General features: G+C 36.4%; 1 protein-coding gene across 1 annotated transcript; it reads right to left on the bottom strand.

Moving 5' to 3' along the window:
• Positions 1-5,898: 5,898 nt before the first annotated feature.
• LOC149536702 (uncharacterized) lies at positions 5,899-9,010 on the bottom strand. The gene is made up of 5 exons (XM_089805734.1): positions 8,107-9,010; positions 7,794-7,894; positions 6,971-7,660; positions 6,662-6,883; positions 5,899-6,523 (listed from the first exon to the last, which is right to left on the bottom strand). Exons 1-5 carry the CDS (start codon positions 8,228-8,230, stop codon positions 6,242-6,244), a joined length of 1,419 nt encoding a protein of 472 aa, XP_089661860.1. The 5' UTR covers positions 8,231-9,010; the 3' UTR covers positions 5,899-6,241.
• Positions 9,011-21,181: the final 12,171 nt, after the last annotated feature.

Here is a 21,181-nt window from a genome sequence, read left to right as displayed (position 1 = left end):
TTGAGATTCAGAACTTTTCTAGTATCCACCATGGATTTTATTCTTCACACACTAATTCGATCTCATTTGTCGATTGATACATAACCACAGGCAGTCCATTAATCATAGACACTAAATTCTCCCTATGCCTACTTCCCTTGACTTTTGACGGAGTAACACATGTTTATGTTTGTGTGGAACATATGCATATTGAGAGACAATAGAAAAAAAGGACAACTAAAATTATGATGCCTTCACAATAATTTAGTAAAGTTTGAATGGTAAATTCAACATTGGTAATCCTAAAAAACACAAATATTTGCTACAGAAGATGCATTCACATGCCAATATGATCTCCAAGAATTTGTGCATAAAAAAATGGTCATTATGTTTGCAATTGTATTACCAAACACAACCCAATGCACTTCAAGAGAAATAATAAAAAATGAGAAACTTCCCAGCACCAATGACATAGACAGTCTTCAAACCACCCATAAACTCATGGGTAACAAGATCATTGGTATCTCAAACAATAAATTGAGGCTTTCATGGGAACTCAACTAAAAACTTTCTCCACTTGTCAGATCCGCACATTCAAGCATTGGCATATTCCTTGTATATTTCTGATGTTCTAGTTGGTCCATATAGACATTTGCATTCGATTGGAAAAGACAAGTTTGCAGACTATAGTATGAGTCACAAAATATCATATCGAGGACATATGCAAGGCAAGAAACTCAGTTAGCACTACCTCAAAGTAAGTCATAAAGGGACGCACACATCAACAACCACAATACAAATTAGCATGCAAAATTTGGGGTCAATATTAAAGTCATCAATTATTATCTTCATGGACTGGTTGATCATAAGCAACAATTAAGAAGCTAGCAATACACATTGTGTTTGAGGGAAGTATCCAATCAGTGGCAAGGAAGAAGTACAGCCAGCAATTAGAGATATGTACAGGCTAATCCTAGAGCAGTGTAAACATCATCTGTGGTGACTAGAAGATATGAATGAGAGCACTTAATTGCAATCGCAGCTCAGCTATAAACATAAGTAAGATATAGAGAATTGTTCTGAGAGAACAAGTACATTTGTATTCATACACCAATATACATTGGACATACCTATGGTTATTCTTCTTCCAATATATGGATATATGATCATTCTTCTGTACTATAAGACATATGCATCAATCAACTCTTCCAGGATCTAATTCATTAAAAGGACAGTAACAAGATGTATATTTATCATATTCAATGCAAACATTTACAATCTATTAGAGATTTATGTGCCAGTTATAAAGTGAGAGAAGTTGCTTTCAATTTTAGATACATAACGAAGAAATTCACTCCAAATTTAAGGGATCTCTAGAACAATACATTACACAGATCCATGCTTAATTATTTACTGGCCATCACAAACAGTGGGAGCAAAGGGCAAGGTGTTTTCACCAAGGTTGTAAAGGATATGGAAGTTCAGCTGTTAAACATTCCCAAATATAGAGAGGCCAGAAGTTGGGCAACATTGTAAGGCAGAGAACACCACTGGTATCCTGAATCAAGTAATTCTCCTTTGGTAAAAAATAATCAGTTCCTTTGAAATGGAAAGTAACAATTGGAAATTCTGTAGTGGCAGCTGCAGAAGTATAACATAGGTCCAATCCAATAGAAGATCCATTAGCCTATGGAAGCTTAACTATGGACTCCAATCCTTTCTTCAGGACATCATAACCACTCTGCTCCAAATAAGTGATGGTTGTTCCAAAGTCTATGATAATTCCACCAGACCCATTAGCCTGAAAAGAAAAGGTATCAGAAGGGATATCCAATAGCTTTGACCCTATGCTTATTCCTTCCAAGAAAAGATAATAGAAGGTTTTAGTGAACTTTTTTGTGAGTTGATCGATTCCCTCAAAACGTGTTCTACATCTATGATATCCAGCAAGCCAAAAGTGGTATGCATATACCAAGTCAAATACAAGTCCTACCCAAATAGCATCTTCCAAACAAGGATGAGATCATATACAAATCCCTGAGCTATACTGAAACGTAAATCTATTTTTTCTGCATTTATATTAAATGATAATGTTGCATCTATTTCTTTGTTTTTCCTCTAACTCAATTAGACATGACTGGGGCTTCAAACCGCAGTCAATGATGACAGCTCCCAAACCCAAATTTATGCTATACTAATTTTCCGGAAAACCAGTTATGCATGGTTGAGCTTATTTTATTCTTGCAATGCATTCAATAGTTGAGAACTATAGTTATTTTACTTGTCAAAAGGCCTACATGGGCTAAATGGAAGGGTTGATAGTTTAAGGTCTGATGTTAGAGGAGTCTTAATATGGTCATTTAAATGTACTATGACAAATATGTAATGACAGATGCAAGGATAACAGTAAAGCTTGTCGAGCTGTTGTCAACTAGACAACCCAAAAAAACAGTAAGGTTAACACTGTTGAGGAACAGTTACAGTCAGTTCAATGACAATTATAAATAGTTGTTGGTTGCCCCCAAAAAGGGAGTGAGTCTATAAAAATAGTGAAACCCAATACATATACATGAATTGATGTATAAGGATATTTTAAAAACAATAAATTGAAGTATTCTGCAAATTATGTTATTCTGATTTCTTGTTATTGTGCCTTGAAAGCATGATCATGATCTTTAATATGGTAATATTTTGAAGTTACTTGGATTGCACATGTTCTTTCCATTGAGTGTAGCATCTTTTGAAATTTAAAGAATTCCACTTCATTGTTATAAAAAGTCAAAATCTTGAATTGAAATCGATCCACTAACCATGGGGTAGGGCATTAGGTATCATTACAATGTAGTTTAGTAATCTACTTAATGTGGAATAAGGCCCAATAGCTGGCCATACAAATGTATTATAGTTTCATGAAAGAAGTGTGGCAGGGAACTATATTGAAGGTGCAGGAAATGTGTTTTGAGTGGAAAATGGAAGCTTGCTGAAGAAGAAAGGATGACTGTCTGAGAAAATAGTCCCAGTGCGGAGGTCACATCTTTCCAACCAACCATTGGATAGTGCTAAGTTTTTGATATGTTTGTAGGAACCAAATTAAGAAGACGCTCACCAGAGCGATCGAAGAAATATTATTGGGTTCCAAAGATACAAACAATTCAGTACAGATCTATGGGATAAGCCATGAAGTTCTTGTTTTGATAAAGCAACACTGCATCTGGGCTTTGTCCACTTAGTTGGAGTATAAAGGTGGTTTGAATCCATAAGAGAAATGTGGAGAGATGATTGTAAAGACTTGGAAAATTGGAAGAGATCAGATCCGCCAAGTAGATGAGCTGATGCAAAGGAATTGCAAACTGGAGTGCATTTTTATGATAATGTATAGCAACTGGTAAGTTGTGTTTGTTTGATTGCATAGAAGGTTGTTGGTAAGTCTTTGGTAGAAGAATAATGAAACACTTCCTTGAGTACATTGTGCTTGATGCTAGGTAGGTGGTACGCCAATCGGATTGTTGGGTTAAGAGTGGTTAATGTGTAAGAACAGAGTGTGCTGGTAACTATTAAGGAATTACCAGTTGTCACAAGGTTTAGAGTAGGGTTAAGAGTTTGGGTTCAGTCAACAAGTTTGGTGTTGTCTCATGTTGGTAGACACAGAACACTGAACAATCGGGTCTTAGATCCCTAGTATGAGGCATGTAGAGGAGTGCTGGAACGAGAACCAACAAAGATTATAGGATGTTGCTATATGAATGCTGATATACAAATGATTGCATAGGATGTTGGTGAATTGTAGAGTATAGATGCTGAAACAGTGAGAGAATTATTTAATATGTGGAACCAGGTGAGTATTAGGTGTTGAGTGGCCATTTAAAGGCCTATTGAATGATAGGATTTGGAGGTAAAAGGAGAACCTTAATGTTGTCCCCTGTTATGGGAAGTTGATTAGTGCTTTGAATAAGGATATTTGATGTGGGAAGCTGTATCTCACAATGCTTTTGAGGATTGTGATACTGAAATGATGTGATAGAGTCGTTTGATGTCTTGATGTCTCATCGAGTTGATTATTCCTTGGGAAGTGTTCCTAAGGTGTAGCTCTGCATCATTCCTTCAGAAAGGTCTCTGATCCGCCGTACAATGTAATCAGCATGAACACTACTTTGCGGTAGAAATCCCTTAACTTGCTCCCCTTTCATTAGTCCACAAAGCCTCTGATGCTCTGTTACAGCATCCAAGAATTCCTATATAACAGGATCGAAAGGTTTCTCTTGTGGAGGTTGAAGGTCTAGTAATGATGGCTGTGGAGTAGGAGGTGCATCCCATGCTTGTCTGAGAGTAGCTCATAATTGATGGAGGATAGTATTCTCATCAAGAGTATATGCTGTGTGCCATTGATTAGAAGTATTATTAGATAAAGCTACAGGGGATGCTCCAAAATCTGGTACGTTATTCCCTAATTGTGTTATGGTGATAAAGGTACCAAGCTTGCTTACATAACCTGGATATGACTGGCAGCAATTTTTTGAACAAATGATTTAGCAGAACTTTAGAGAACCACTACCAAAGCTGGTCTCTCCATTGTTCTATATGAGGATACAATCCCAGATTTTGAAAGGCTTCTATTGATTGTTCTATCGACATAGGAGGTGGGAGGTCACATCTCCCTTATTTGGAGATGTCTTAAATTTTTGTGAATTTGGCAACATTCTGACAGACCGCAAGGGAGTTGTTCTTGGAGTGCCCAAGATAGATCCTGAGGTGATAGAACCTAGAGAGCTACCACCAACTCCACGAAGGGTCGGTGGTGGTGTTACAAGAGACTAGTTTGCAGCTGTTGTCATCTTTGATGTAGAGTCTGTCATTTTTTCCTCTACATTAGCCAAAAACTCTTGAAGCTTTTCTTCTATGGATATATCTTTGTTTGTAAGAGAAGACCTCTATTTTGACCATGGTCTTGTAGATACTTGTCTCGGGAGGGTGAGATTTGACCTGATATCTTGCCAGCACTCTCATCCAGTATCTCCAATCCAGTCCACTAAGATTGACCAGGTCCTAATCCATAAGAGCTTCTCAAAGATTATTAATGAATAGGTGCTGAAATATTTGAGGGGATGAATTAGTTTTTTGTCTTGATCTTGATGACTTTTGTCTAGTACCAACATCTGAAGTTGATTATGTGTCTCCCTAATCCACATTTCACTTCCAAAGCCCTTAGAGTTCATGTTGACGTTCTATAAGACCAAACACTCTGCCTCTCACATGGTCTTTCCAGTTCTTGAGCCAATTGTCACCAATGTGCTTCAACATATTACCAAATTTGCATCCTTTTTGAGTTTAGACCAATCTTGTGAAGAAATAACCTAAAAGTTCAAGAACCAGAAAATAATTAAACCCTCAATAGGATGTGAAAGCTGCACTGTCTGTCTTCTCGAAAGGACTTGACAACATAGAAGTAATTCCCCATCCTACTTAAGGTTATTGATTGGGAAAGGAATAGGAAATTTCGGGACTGAGTATGCTAAATAGCATATGTACCCTGATTATTTTTATGCTGAACTTAATTTCAAGACATAGTATAACATGTTTATCTCTGAAATTTGAGCAGATTCCCAACAGGGAACATTACTGTGGCATGTATCTTTTATGGGCATTTTTAATAAAATCTTACTGAACACGATTCTAGGGTTCACAAGAAAAATTCAATTACTGCATGATTAGACCAACAAGAAGTCAAACATATAGTATTCTTGTTTCAATTTCTGGGCGCTGTCTTTACAAGTTGTTTAATGTCAACCCACGTAATTGTCTCATTGTGCAGGCCATATAATAAGAAAAGTAAAATCATATGACAATCATTAGATGTAGTAGAAGCCTTCAAGAAACAGATCGCAACGAGGAGAAATCCTCATTAACAGTCATGATAAAGCCTTATTCCAATAAACAACCATCCAATATATCAAGCAATAAATGATAGAAATGACGCTTTCAAAGTTATTACAGAGTCATGAGCCCAGTTGCAACGAAGCTCGCAATGATCTAAATAAAGGGAACATGTTACAGAATTGTCCACAACAAAAAGAAGCTCTTATGAAGACATAAGATAATAAAAAGGTTTCCCACAATATGAATGTTGTCCCTCAAAAGATAGTGTCGCAACAAGTAAATGTTGTAGAAGCGATGCCCGCTATATTACAAATGTGAGAACTAGAATACAACCACCAAGAATGTTGAAAATTACATGTCAGTGGAAAAGGAATGAACCCAGACAATACTACAGTTCTTTAAAGAACTTTTCCCTTAGGCAGTCTTGCAAAATCGACAACTGTCCCTCCCTAACTAATACATCTTCATCTAGTTTGTTTACTCTGAGCTTAAGTGTTCCAACTTCAGCGATGAGTTTAATGTTTTGCAAGGTAAGTTGTTCTGCATCTTGCTGAAATCCATTCCTTTCTTCTGAAACTTTGGGTATCTCTGCTCTTAACAACGTCAGTTCTTTCTGACATTCTTCTAAGTCAGTCTGTAAACATTTTATGGTATTTTCCTTCCCTCCAAGCTGTAGATAAAATATATCATAGCATTAGTGCTCATAATCTGAACTAAATATAATGCTCTTCAAAAGTAAGTTAATCTTCCATTTAAGGAACTGTTTGACATCCTAAATATAAACAATTGAAAGCATGACAACACATACCAGAAGCTCCAAATATTTCTCTTTCTGGTTTGAGAAAGTGAGCCTAGCCTGTAGTCTTTCAATGTTACTCCTCAAAACCTCTTGACTCCTTTCAAAAGTTGCAAGTTTCTCCTCAGTTTGTTCTACATCAGCCACATTGGAACATAATTTCTCCCGTAGAAGCTTGACCAGTAAAGTTTTGGCTTTAAGTTCTTGTTTTAGTTGTTTGAAAACCTCCTCACTCTAAAATAGCAATGAAGAATAATGGTTGATCACAAAAACATGTTAATGAAAACTCCCTAAAATAGCAAAATAAATAACATTAATTACCTCTCTATGTTGTTGTTCCTGTTGATATGCCTCTGGATTTTCTGCATGTTGCTTGAGAGATTCATCATAGGATATACAAGAATTTTCTTTCAAGATTTCTTCTTGCATCCACACACTATTCTTCCAAGATGAAACTTCTTTTTGCAATTGTACATTTTGCTCAGCCAGATCTTGGATCCTCTTTCTCATCTTCCTCTCCTCCGACCTAATTTTTCCCAGCATAGAAGCCCATTCATTTGACCGCCTATCTACCTCCTTTTCTAATGTCTGCTGCAGATCATTCTTCTCACTCTCTAGTATCTTTGTTCGACATTCCATCTCTTCTTCAATCAACCTTAGCGATTTAGTTGCTGAAGATGTTTCTCTCTTGTCGCTGGAAAAGATGGAAGTGGTTGATGAATGACTTTCTCTGTGATGGCATACTGAATGGGGAGATGACCGCTTCGAATGTGGAGATGAACGCTTCAAATCCCCTCCCCCAGAGATAGTTTCCTTTGGAATAGCAGAAGAATTATCTGCCATCAACTGCTTTTCAAGCGAATTCTCCTTTGGGCTATCGCTTCCCTTCTCCAAACAAGGTGGCCCATCCTTATCAACCCTCTGGCAGGGTAAATTATTACTGATATTGTTGTATGCAGAGACCCGTTTCAATGGAAATAACCTCCGCATCGCTGCAACACTAGCAATCACCTGTAAAAAATAATCCGTGTCATTTTCAAGCCGGAAGTAAACTGAATTATAAAAAGCATAGTCGAACACATTCACACCAAAAGCGAATGGTTACAGCCTCGGCCGTTAGATTTGAAAGATGGCATTATAGTACCAGACAGCACATGAGGACCCTAATGACGGTGAATTCCGGGCGGAGCTTCACACTCTTGCTCGCATCGCTGCTCCACATGGACGACGGGGGCGGCTTGGATCCTGCTCAAACCAGTAAACATATAAACATCAGGAAATATAAGAATACAAAGCTGAAAGAGTATGGCGATGCAGGTGAAGAAACATTGGGGGTTTCAAACATCTTGGCGACAGTTAAAGAGGGTACCAGGTTGAGAAGCGCGACAATGAAGCAAGAATTTGAATAATGAGAAATAAAAGGCACAAAGTAAAAACTAGAGTGAGGAGATATGCACCAGAACATTCGGATAAAACGGAAGCGCTGATATTCTGCTTCTCCTGCAAGTCCCCCGGGTGCAAGACTCCCATGCATAAAAGAAAAACTATGGAAACCACGTGCCTCAGGGTAATCGCATTCATTTTGTTTATGTAATTGCGACCCTTGCCTTGAACCTGTGAGAGGATGAACGGTTAGTTTCAGGAGAAGGATAGCTAAATTGTTCGTATGTATACAGAAATCTCATTGCATACTGATCTATATATCCTGTAATTTTATGAAGCCGTTGCAGCTGTCTTGAATGAGAATTAGGACACCTGTCCTCTTTAATTTCACTCAATTCCGCGGATTTAAATTCTCGGAGGGGCTGAGAAATATTAATGTAGGGACTTAATTTTGCGTAGATACCGAAGGATGGATATGTTGGAGGAGCATTTATACCCTGTTTATCCCTCAATCTTTTTACTGTCAAAACTTATGCAGTATCTAGTTGGAAAATCTTACATAGATTCCCAAACTGAAACTGCATATCTTTTAAGATTGAAGAACTCGTTTCCATACGCGTTCATACACTTCTCCTGTCTTTGCTTTCACCCCACCTGCCCAGACACTCCTCGTGATATCTGCTTCCACAACAGTCAATTCGCGCAATTTTCTCCTCTTCCTCAAATTCGCTGAGGCATATCACACACACTGCTATTTCTTCCATCTGCCCGCGCCTGTAATTCATCACCGTCATCAAAACACTACGTAGAGGAAGAGACACGTCAGGCACTATATTTTCTTCTTTCCCCGCCTGGATGTAGATCATATAAAGTGCCACCATCATCACAATTATATACCCACTTATGACACAGGGCGTGCTCAAAACAGGTGACAAAACAAGTGGGAACAGTATATATAAACAAAAATCAATTCACATTGCAAACAAAACCACAATTTTCAGAAACAAGCCAATCTGTTTTGCTTTGCAATTCTCTCATTTCTTACCACTATAATTACTACATATTTTTGGCAGTCAATCATTCCATAAAACGAATGAAATCCCAACAAATTTGAACAACTATTGGTTACAATAGACAAGAAATCGGATAACAGTTGATAAAACCACATTAATGGTTTCATTCAAATTTCTCTGCAATTGAATATGCGAATTGGGTCGCTGATTATACGCAGATTTTTCTGCTTGGGAGTCAAATATTCTGAGATTTTTGCAGCAAGCTATTTCTGGAGCATTCTCTGCACAGTTCGAACATAACTCTGACGATGTTGGGTGATCTTCCATTGCTTCTTTGCTGTTGATATCTGCCATTAGAATCTTATCTCGAGCAGAAACATGAACAATAAATATCGAATTGAGTGAGAAAAGCAGTGATATGAGTTTGATAAGCAGTGATTTCCCCATTTAGCCCTTTTTGGTAAATGGGATATGGCACTTGTGTTTTTATCTAAAGGTAAAAGTTATTTCATTGTAGACTAGCAATTGTTTGTAGAGAGATAATATCTTTTTAAATATCATAATAATAAAAATTTAAAATTATTTAATATTATTTTAAACATTTAATGTTTCCAAATATGAATAATCGAATATTCACCATAACTATTCCCAATATTTTATTCTTGCAAAGCACTCAACAAAATATTATAAAACTAACTTGAATCAAAAAATCATTTTTATTGCATTTATTATCAATGTTGTCTTACAAAATAGTGTGGGAGTTAATCCACAAGGAAAAGGAGCATAACATGAACACAACATTAAGCACTATCAGTTCCATGTTTATGTGCGTGCAACAGAGAGCCAATAGGATTATATTTTTTCTGCAATGAGAAAAAAAGGTTGACAAGTGATTGAAGAACCATAGAGCCCACCAAATAGCCCTCCACATTTTTTAAAAGTGATTGAAGAACCATAAGAGTTGAAGTAAGTGCTAGTGGTCTGAAATGCTTTTGTACTTGATAAGAGTAGTGAATCTCTCTATAGAATTTTCAAAGCTTGTTCTACATATATCCTCAATGGAAGCCTCCCCTAATAGCACTGAAAGCGTCAAGCTCATTTATGGTTGGAAAAAACGCACGCATTCCTTGAGTGCACAAAAGGGCCACTTGAATAAATCTCAAAACATCTTCTACACAATAATTATCTCCCAATTTTGGATCCACTAGACCCAAAAGCTTTCCTTCACTAAGCAATTAAAACACCTGCATTGCATACACTTGAAGTCAGCTATTCGACATAATAATTTGTCCCAAATCACTTCATGGAGATGTACAAAAAGACAAAATTTGTCTTTTAAAAGAAATCCTTATACTTAACAAATTAGAAATAGAAAGATACCATACCAAGTTACAATCCCCATTACATACACCACCACAAGGTGTGTGCCAAGGAACCTGTTCAAAAGACCAATTTAGTACCCTACCAATTGGTACAGAACAAAAGTAAATTATAACTGTAAACTGAAAACAATCTAAGATTAAAACAACATGATAAGATATCAAAATCAAATAAAGAAAAATATTAATAGTAGGAAACAAAAAAAACTCAACAGAAAGACAAAGAGTCGTGCTAAAATAGAGATTTGAGAATTACCAAGCTTAAGAAAGTACATGTGTGGGTAATTGGTCATCACTTTATTATGCAAAAACTCATATAATGTGAAATTTGAGTCATCACGTTCACTTTCCTATGCTTCAAATCCATTTGCCTCACCATCCTACAACACAATCATTTCAGCCCTTTTATAAACTTTAACCAAATAAATAGTCAAACTAACCATCTCTTGATCATTGGCTTCCCCTGACACTGCACTATCCTCCTGTAAATTGTATACTAAAAGTTTTAGTAAGGTATCACATCTAAAATATAGATCATGTCAATCCAACTTTTGAGATTAAATACCTTTCCATACTTTTCCATGGCTTTCTCATACTCTGCCTTCAACTCAATAACTTTCTCGATATATTTCTTCTTCTCCTAAAACCAATCAAAAAGATAAAAACACAAACCATCAAAATCTTGCATAATTGATAACAGAATTACACATTCTACTAAACATATTTTAGCCTAGGTGCAAACCTCTTATGAGAGAGATTTCCATTTCTCACCGCCATCTTTAGCAACCTGCAAAATGTACAAATACAAACCATATAAGAAAACAACCTAATACTAGATATTATTCAGTTTGAGTGTTCAACTTGCACTATAAACAAGTATTAAGGACCCCCTAAGTATGAAGTGTTCCATAGAAGCCATCCTACTACAAGAAGTGTACTTTTTCCATACAATAGACTCTAAGCGTTGAGGAGTATTTGGTGCATTTGTAGAAGAAGGGAATAGTAGAGCAACCTGCAATGGTAGATGTCAATGCATCCCAATGTTTATAAGACAAGCTCTCTCTATAATCCAAGCCCACTGGCTTAATGTTATCATTTACTATGCCCTACACACATTTACCAAAACCATACAAATTTATTGGCAAATCGGAATCATGAAAATTTAAAAAAACACATATTTATGGTCTGCAGCAAATGAATCCACTTACCTCTCCTCATGTATTTGAATCTTATGTCGCTGAAATCTGGTGCCCGTACTTCTTCCCAACAATAAGAAAAGAACATCCATTTTCCTATAGATGACACTACATCTTAATGAACTATCATATGTCGCTTTATCTCAAAGAACATCCTAATTCTTTCTCTCAATCTGAAACCCTAGATATAACATAATACGTAAACAACAACATTCAATTGATAGAAAAATTCCCTCGAAGATAAAATTTAGTTTGATCCCAAAATCCAGTTGCTCTGCACCAGTTTGGTATCATTGATATCTAGATCCTCCATGAAGAAACTCCCCTTGGCCAAAATCTATGAATCGTTGTAGTTTAAAACAACTTGCACAAACAATAATATTAAACTAAAGTAGGCAGATGAGTGGGATTGATGGTTGGACGGTTGGGTGGACTAGATAGTGGATGTGGTTTGTGGTGCATGATGATTTAGTGAAAAATATGATATTATTTTGTTGAGACAGAGAATTCCAACATTTTCAATTTCTGTAGAAAACTTGTAGACATTGTCAATTTCCAGACATTTTTGCTTATATTCTACATATGGAGGGTCAATTATATAGTCTCTTGATGGTCCATGGAAGAAAGAAATGCAAAGGGAATATTGGTGTAAATATTTTGAGCAGGCATCTAGTATTGAAGAGGTCAATCATTTTCTATTGGAAGTAAGAATAGAGGAGATTACTTTAGAACCTATGAAAAGCCATAATATTATTACCTGCATCATTTCCTTGCCTTTGAGGTTCTCACCCATTTCCAGCCTCAATTCCCTTTTGTCTAACACTAAGTTACACGGGTACCCCTCCCCCCCCTCCGGACCTCGAACAGGTTCGAAACGGTTCGAGATTCGGGTCAGGTTCGACCACGGTTCGCCCAAGGTTCGATTTTTGAATCCTGGTTCGAACTGGTTTACCATGCAATTCTTTCTCTAACAAGTTTTGAAAAAATTGTTCTTTAGGTCACCATGAGAACAGTAGCATTTAGATTTCTTAGATGAAACTTAGTAAAAAATTTATCTTCTATAGGAATATAGGCATGTACAAATTTTAAGGAGTGTATACTTATGCATCTATACATGAGATGCTATCTCTATTAGATATCTTGAATATCTTATGATGGTGAGATTGCTATCGATCTTATAATTGCCAATTGTAAAAGTGATCAAGGGGTCATTAGTATTTTTGAAATTGTTACAGTCATAGTTTAGAGTAGGTGTTATTGAACGAATTGTAAGAGTTGTAATCATTGATTCAATATGTTAACGATGTAGCTTCAATCGTGTGTGTGTGTGTGTGTGTGTATAATGATTGCGATAGCGATGACTTTGTTAATTGAGATAGAGCTCTTTGTTGAGCTCTCCCTTTTGCATCTCTTCTTGTCTTCGTAAAAAATTTACCCCTCTTTTAGTAAAAAAGTATACCAGCCCATGAATAATTGAAGCTTATCATATTTACTTGAAATGAGACACTAATGATGTTACTCAATTAGACGTATATATATAAACACACACACACACACACACACACACACACACACACACACACACACATATGTATGTATCTATGTATGTACACACACACACACACATATACATACATACATATATTTACATGTATATATACATGTCTATATATGTGTATACACACACACACACGAGTGTGTGTGTGTGTGCATTGATAAATTACTTATTATAATAATATTATTTACATATAATTGAGAAACATCATTAATGTCTCATTTCAAGTAAATATGATAAGCCTCGAATATCCATGGGCTGCTATACTTTTTAGTTAAAAGACGGGTAAAAAATTTATCAAGACAAGAAGAGATACAAAAGGGAGATAGCAAAGAGCTCTATCCCAATCAACAAGGGCATCAATTTCATGAGATAATTTGGGGGTAATTTCTCCCTATGCATAATATTCCAATCTTGCACATGACCCGAAGCCCATTTAGCCAAGAAGTCCACAACTCTATTCCACTCTTGAGGGATGTAAGTAAATCAAGCAGATTCCAAAATTCTACAAAAGAGAAGAGATTGATTAACAACTAAAGCTAGAGGCCAACATACATCCTTAAGTGCTTACAAAGTAAGCAACTTCACAACCACTTAGGAGTCAGACTCACATCCATGGGCTTCTATACTAACATATATTATGATTGTAATTAATTAAGAACACATAGGGTCATGGCCTTACCACATAGTGTCATGCCCCTATGTGGGGTTTCTTCATTCATATTAAAGTCATGTTTGTATTGTTATTGGGAACATATGATATCACTCATAGTACTGGGATACATACATACATAGTCCATCTATAGTGGGAGAGGTTTCCAAGACTCATCAAGGCATGTTCAGTAAGCTGCTTGATCATTGCTAGAAGCTCAAAAAAATAATTCTTTGCATTTGGAACATTGCTACTAATAATGATATTATGACTAACATGCTTTTATCTTTTAATAAAAATTAGGAGGAATCTAGTGGTTCAAATGCTGAAAGTGAGTCTACTAATAGAGGGACATTTAGGGGTAGAAGATCTAATGGTAGTAGAAGGTCTAGTGGAAGAGGGCCTAGTGTGTTCACTGGTAAGTACTTTACTTGTAACCAAGTAGGACATTAGTCCTTTAGATTCCTTGAAAAGAACAAACAAGGATATTACATTTATTTGGTTATGTTCCTTCTTACAATTTTTATTGCCTTATGTGTTTTGGGTTCAAATTTGAAAACAAGCCACTCTCACGTGTCCTTTCTTAAATTATTGATGCAGTGTTCCAAAAAATAATTCTTTTCAAATCAGTTTCTTTTTAGAGTTGGTCAATATGAAATATAGTTAGTATATTCTAAAACAAGTAAGAGAACCTAGAAATGACGCCTCTTTTTCTCTGAGTTATCTTCATTCCTCTAACAACAATCTCAATCTCAACACTAAAGATAATGCACAGTGCAAATCTACTCATGCCAACTATTATTATTATTTCTAAGAAAGAGATATCTAGTATGGTGAATCTTATTTCTATTGCACTTGGAATGAGGTTCTAATTCACTCTACAACTCAAGATATTCCTATTTTACTAATTGTTGTCCCCATTTTGTGCCATTACCTAGGGTTTCATCTATTTTTCATAATATCTTGAGATTCCACCATGGGAAATTAACAACCCTTGGTGGAATTTGAGTTAGGAAAATCTCTTTTATGTTACTTTTGGTTTTAGTTCAAAAGAATGAGGTTGGAGAGAAAAACTTGATGCCCTAGGCATGCAAGATCTATGTGCATGCTAGAAATTCGTAGCAACATCTTCCATAACTTGCTAAAGAGAAGGTTTTGAGGCTTGAAAATTGGTATATGATCATTTGACATGATTCCCCTCATGTTCCAATTTCTGAATTGAAGTTTCTCTCAAGGGGTAGGGTACTTCCTATGTTAATAGATGCCTAATTGCCTGCATTCCTAAGTGAGCCTTAAAAAACTCAGTTATTGCATACTTCTCTTGAGATCCCAAGGCTTTAGTATGTTGTATAAAACTAAAAAGGGTATCCACATCAGTGATTCCTTTATTTGGGTTGTGAGGATATGTTTGTGACTTTCCATGTTCAAGGCTACAAGCCTAGTCTTGAGTTTGTGAAGCAACTAGCCAATGAAAGTTGCATAGTTTTAATCTAATGTTGAATTCTTGTTAGTTTGGGCCTAAATAGAGCCTTTTCATGCTTGGAAGTCACCCCTAGTCATTATTTGTATTTGAGAGGTTTTGTGTCAAATAAGCCTTATGATGCCCTTAAGAGCAACTAGTGATTAGTTGTCTTTGTGATAGGTTTTCCTTGTGATTGGGGATTCTTAAGAGTGTTTGGATTTTTTAGAAGGTTATAAAGGTCCTTGGGGTCATTAGGTTAAGTTTTAGGCGTCTAGGAGTTAAGATTTCTAAAATTACAAAAGTTATTAAAGCAAAATTGAAAAAATGTTGACAACTTTGCAAGAGTTTGGAAATTGGTGAAGGATTGAGCATTTGGAAATTATTCATTTTACTATTGCTGAACCTTTTCCAAGTTGTAGAATTGGAATCAAGTGAAAAATGTAAAAATTGCATTTTTTGTGCAAAGTTGCATTATTGAAAGTTGTAAAAGATGCTCAAATTTGCAACTTATTGGAAAAAGGGTCGTGGGATCGAACATTCTGCTCTGTTAGCTCCAAGTGGTTGGGTAAACCCTATTCCCAACCTTCTCTCATCATGTTCAGTGCTTGAACATTCTTGAGCATGCCAAACTGGAATGTTCCTAAGGGTCACTAAATGCCATAGAGCTGCGATCTTTGACACAACATATCTTAGAGCTCATGTGAGGTATGGATGTGATTCCAATTCCTATAGGACCATGTTGCAGATACCTACACTAACCTCTCTTTCTTTTTAGAGATCATACTCTATTTTGATTTTGTAATGCCATCTCGGGTGATGTTGAAACTTGTAGGGTTGGCCAGTTCAAAGTTGCCAACTGCCAAATCTCTCTCACCTTTCATTGTGGGATCAAACTATCTGCTCTGTTAGCTTCAAGTGGTTAGGTAAACCCTATCCCCAACCTTTTCCCATCTTGTTGAGTGCTCAAATATTCTTGGGCACACATAACTAGAACATCCCTAAGGGTCACTAAATGCCATAGGGCTGCGATCTTTGATGGGGCATATCTTGGAGCTTATGTGAGGTATGGATGTGACTCTAGTTCCTATAGGAACATGTTGTGGAGACCTATATTAAATTTTCTCTCATTTTAGAGATCATACTCTGTTTTGATTTTACAATGCCATCTCAGGTGATGCTGAAACTTGTAGTGTTGGCCAGTACAAAGATGCCAACTACCAAATCTCTCTCACCTTTCATCGTGGGATCGAACTATCTACTCTATTAGCTTTAGGTGGATAGGTAAACCCTATCCCCAACCTCATTCCATCCCGCTGAGTTCTCAAACATTCTTGGGCATGCCAAACTAGAATGTCTCTAAGGGTCACTAAATGCCATAGGGCTGTGATCTTTGATGGGGCATATCTCAAAGCTCCTACAAGATATGGATGCAATTCTAGTTCCTATAGGACCATGTTGTGGAGACCTACAATAACCTCCCTCTCTTTCTAGAGATCATATGCTATTTTGATTTTGTGATGCCATCTCCGGTGATGCTGAAACTTGTAGTGTTGGCCAATACAAAGTTGCTAACTGCCAAATCTCTTTCACCTTTCGTCATGGGATCAAACTGTCTACCCTTTTAGCTCCAGGTGGCCGAATAAACCCTATCCCCAACCTTGTCTCATCCCGTCCAACACTCAAACTTCTTGGGCATGCTGAACCAAAATGTCCCTAAGGGTCACTAAATGCCATAGAGCTGCGATCTTTGATGGGGCATATCTCAAAGCTCGTGTGAGGTATGGATACAATTCTATTTCATATAGGACCATGTTGCATAGACCTACACTAGCCTCTCTCACTTTTTGGAGATCATACTCTATTTTTATTGTGTGATGACATCTCGAGTGATGTTGAAACTTGTAATGTTGGTCAGTTCAAAGTTGCCAACTACCAAATCTCTCTCACCTTTCGTTGTGGGATAAAACTATCTACTTTGTTAGCTTCCAGTGGCTAGGTAAACCCTATCCCCAACCTTGTCCCATCCTGTTGAGTGCTCAAATGTTCTTGGGCATGCTGAATTACAATGTCCCTAAGGGTCACTAAATGCCATAGGGTTGCAATCTTTGATAGGGCATATCTTGGAGCTTGTGCGAGGTATGGTTGCAATTATAGTTCCTATAGAACTGTGTTGTGGAGACCTACAATAATCTCTCTCACCTTTTAGAGATCATACTCTATTTTGATTTTGTGATGCCATCTCGAGTGATGCCAAAACTTTTAGTGTTGGCTAGTAAAAAGTTGCCAACTACCAAATCTCTCTTACATTTCATTATGGGATCAAACTATCTACTCTGTTAGCTCCGAGTGGCTAGGCAAACCCTATCCCCAACCTTGTCCCATCCTATTCAACACTCGAACATTCTTAGGCATGTCGAACTAGAATGTCCCTAAGGGTAAATAAATTCCATAGAGCTAAAATATTTGAAAGGGCATATCTCAGAGCTCGTGCGAGGTATGGATACAATTCTAGTTCCTAGAGGACCATGTTGTAGAGACCTCTACTAACCTCTCTCACTTTTTGGAGATCATACTCAGTTTTGATTTTGTGATGCCATCTCGGGTGATGCTAAAACTTGTAGTGTTGGCCAGTAAAAAGCTTCCAACCACCAAATATCTCTCACCTTTGATTGTAGGATTAAACTATCTACTCCATTACCTCCAATATTTTATTCTTGCAAAGCACTCAACAAAATATTATAAAACTAACTTGAATCAAAAAATCATTTTTATTGCATTTATTATCAATGTTGTCTTACAAAATAATGTGGGAGTTAATCCACAAGGAAAAGGAGCATAACATGAACACAACATTAAGCACTATCAGTTCCATGTTTATGTGCGTGCAACAAAGAGCCAATAGGATTATATTTTTTCTGCAATGAGAAAAAAAGGTTGACAAGTGATTAAAGAACCATAGAGCCCACCAAATAGCCCTCCACATTTTTTAAAAGTGATTGAAGAACCATAAGAGTTGAAGTAAGTGCTAGTGGTCTGAAATGCTTTTGTACTTGATAAGAGTAGTGAATCTCTCTATAGAATTTTCAAAGCTTGTTCTACATATATCCTCAATGGAAGCCTCCCCTAATAGCACTGAAAGCGTCAAGCTCATTTATGGTTGGAAAAAATGCACGCATTCCTTGAGTGCACAAAAGGGCCACTTGAATAAATCTCAAAACATCTTCTACACAATAATTATCTCCCAATTTTGGATCCACTAGACCCAAAAGCTTTCCTTCACTAAGCAATTAAAACACCTGCATTGCATACACTTGAAGTCAGCTATTCGACATAATAATTTGTCCCAAATCACTTCATGGAGATGTACAAAAAGACAAAATTTGTCTTTTAAAAGAAATCCTTATACTTAACAAATTAGAAATAGAAAGATACCATACCAAGTTACAATCCCCATTACATACACCACCACAAGGTGTGTGCCAAGGAACCTGTTCAAAAGACCAATTTAGTACCCTACCAATTGGTATAGAACAAAAGTAAATTATAACTGTAAACTGAAAACAATCTAAGATTAAAACAACATGATAAGATATCAAAATAAAATAAAGAAAAATATTAATAGTAGGAAACAAAAAAAACTCAACAGAAAGACAAAGAGTCGTGCTAAAATACAGATTTGAGAATTACCAAGCTTAAGAAAGTACATGTGTGGGTAATTGGTCATCACTTTATTATGCAAAAACTCGTATAATGTGAAATTTGAGTCATCACGTTCACTTTCCTATGCTTCAAATCCATTTGCCTCACCATCCTACAACACAATCATTTCAGCCCTTTTATAAACTTTAACCAAATAAATAGTCAAACTAACCATCTCTTGATCATTGGCTTCCCCTGACACTGCACTATCCTCCTGTAAATTGTATACTAAAAGTTTTAGTAAGGTATCACATCTAAAATATAGATCATGTCAATCCAACTTTTGAGATTAAATACCTTTCCATACTTTTCCATGGCTTTCTCATACTCTGCCTTCAACTCAATAACTTTCTCGATATATTTCTTCTTCTCCTAAAACCAATCAAAAAGATAAAAACACAAACCATCAAAATCTTGCATAATTGATAACAGAATTACACATTCTACTAAACATATTTTAGCCTAGGTGCAAACCTCTTATGAGAGAGATTTCCATTTCTCACCGCCATCTTTAGCAACCTGCAAAATGTACAAATAAAAACCATATAAGAAAACAACCTAATACTAGATATTATTCAGTTTGAGTGTTCAACTTGCACTATAAACAAGTATTAAGGACCCCCTAAGTATGAAGTGTTCCATAGAAGCCATCCTACTGCAAGAAGTGTACTTTTTCCATACAATAGACTCTAAGCGTTGAGGAGTATTTGGTGCATTTGTAGAAGAAGGGAATAGTAGAGCAACCTGTAATGGTAGATGTCAATGCATCCCAATGTTTATAAGACAAGCTCTCTCTATAATCCAAGCCCACTGGCTTAATGTTATCATTTACTATGCCCTACACACATTTACCAAAACCATACAAATTTATTGGCAAATCGGAATCATGAAAATTTAAAAAAACACATATTTATGGTCTGCAGCAAATGAATCCACTTACCTCTCCTCATGTATTTGAATCTTATGTCGCTGAAATCTGGTGCCCGTACTTCTTCCCAACAATAAGAAAAGAACATCCATTTTCCTATAGATGACACTACATCTTAATGAACTATCATATGTCGCTTTATCTCAAAGAACATCCTAATTCTTTCTCTCAATCTGAAACCCTAGATATAACATAATACGTAAACAACAACATTCAATTGATAGAAAAATTCCCTCGAAGATAAAATTTAGTTTGATCCCAAAATCCAGTTGCTCTGCACCAGTTTGGTATCATTGATATCTAGATCCTCCATGAAGAAACTCCCCTTGGCCAAAATCTATGAATCGTTGTAGTTTAAAACAACTTGCACAAACAATAATATTAAACTAAAGTAGGCAGATGAGTGGGATTGATGGTTGGACGGTTGGGTGGACTAGATAGTGGATGTGGTTTGTGGTGCATGATGATTTAGTGAAAAATATGATATTATTTTGTTGAGACAGAGAATTCCAACATTTTCAATTTCTGTAGAAAACTTGTAGACATTGTCAATTTCCAGACATTTTTGCTTATATTCTACATATGGAGGGTCAATTATATAGTCTCTTGATGGTCCATGGAAGAAAGAAATGCAAAGGGAATATTGGTGTAAATATTTTGAGCAGGCATCTAGTATTGAAGAGGTCAATCATTTTCTATTGGAAGTAAGAATAGAGGAGATTACTTTAGAACCTATGAAAAGCCATAATATTATTACCTGCATCATTTCCTTGCCTTTGAGGTTCTCACCCATTTCCAGCCTCAATTCCCTTTTGTCTAACACTAAGTTACACGGGTAAACCTCCCCCCCCTCCGGACCTCGAACAGGTTCGAAATGGTTCGAGATTCGGGTCAGGTTCGACCACGGTTCGCCCAGGGTTCGATTTTCAAATCCTGGTTCGAACTGGTTTACCATGCAATTCTTTCTCTAACAAGTTTTGAAAAAATTGTTCTTTAGGTCACCATGAGAACAGTAGCATTTAGATTTCTTAGATGAAACTTAGTAAAAAATTTATCTTCTATAGGAATATAGGCATATACAAATTTTAAGGAGTGTATACTTATGCATCTATACATGAGATGCTATCTCTATTAGATATCTTGAATATCTTATGATGGTGAGATTGCTATCGATCTTATAATTGCCAATTGTAAAAGTGATCAAGGGGTCATTAGTATTTTTGAAATTGTTACAGTCATAGTTTAGAGTAGGTGTTATTGAACGA

This window comes from Cupressus sempervirens, chromosome 10 (genome assembly GCF_028749045.1).
Source record: "Cupressus sempervirens isolate cs-2001-9-10 chromosome 10, ASM2874904v1, whole genome shotgun sequence".
NCBI lineage: Eukaryota > Viridiplantae > Streptophyta > Pinopsida > Cupressales > Cupressaceae > Cupressus > Cupressus sempervirens.
The sequence above is the reverse complement of the archived record's forward strand: the minus strand, read 5'-3'. Positions and strand labels throughout refer to the sequence as shown.

Bases quoted from the DNA above. Each gene is read 5' to 3' on its own strand.
- LOC149536702 (XM_089805734.1), bottom strand. From the start codon at position 8,230: ATGAATGCGATTACCCTGAGGCACGTGGTTTCCATAGTTTTTCTTTTA. The intron at 7,661-7,793 runs GTACTATAATGC...TATTTTTTACAG, and splicing joins GGGTCCTCATGTGCTGTCTG to GTGATTGCTAGTGTTGCAGC. The intron at 6,884-6,970 runs GTAATTAATGTT...TTGCTATTTTAG, and splicing joins AGGAACAACAACATAGAGAG to AGTGAGGAGGTTTTCAAACA.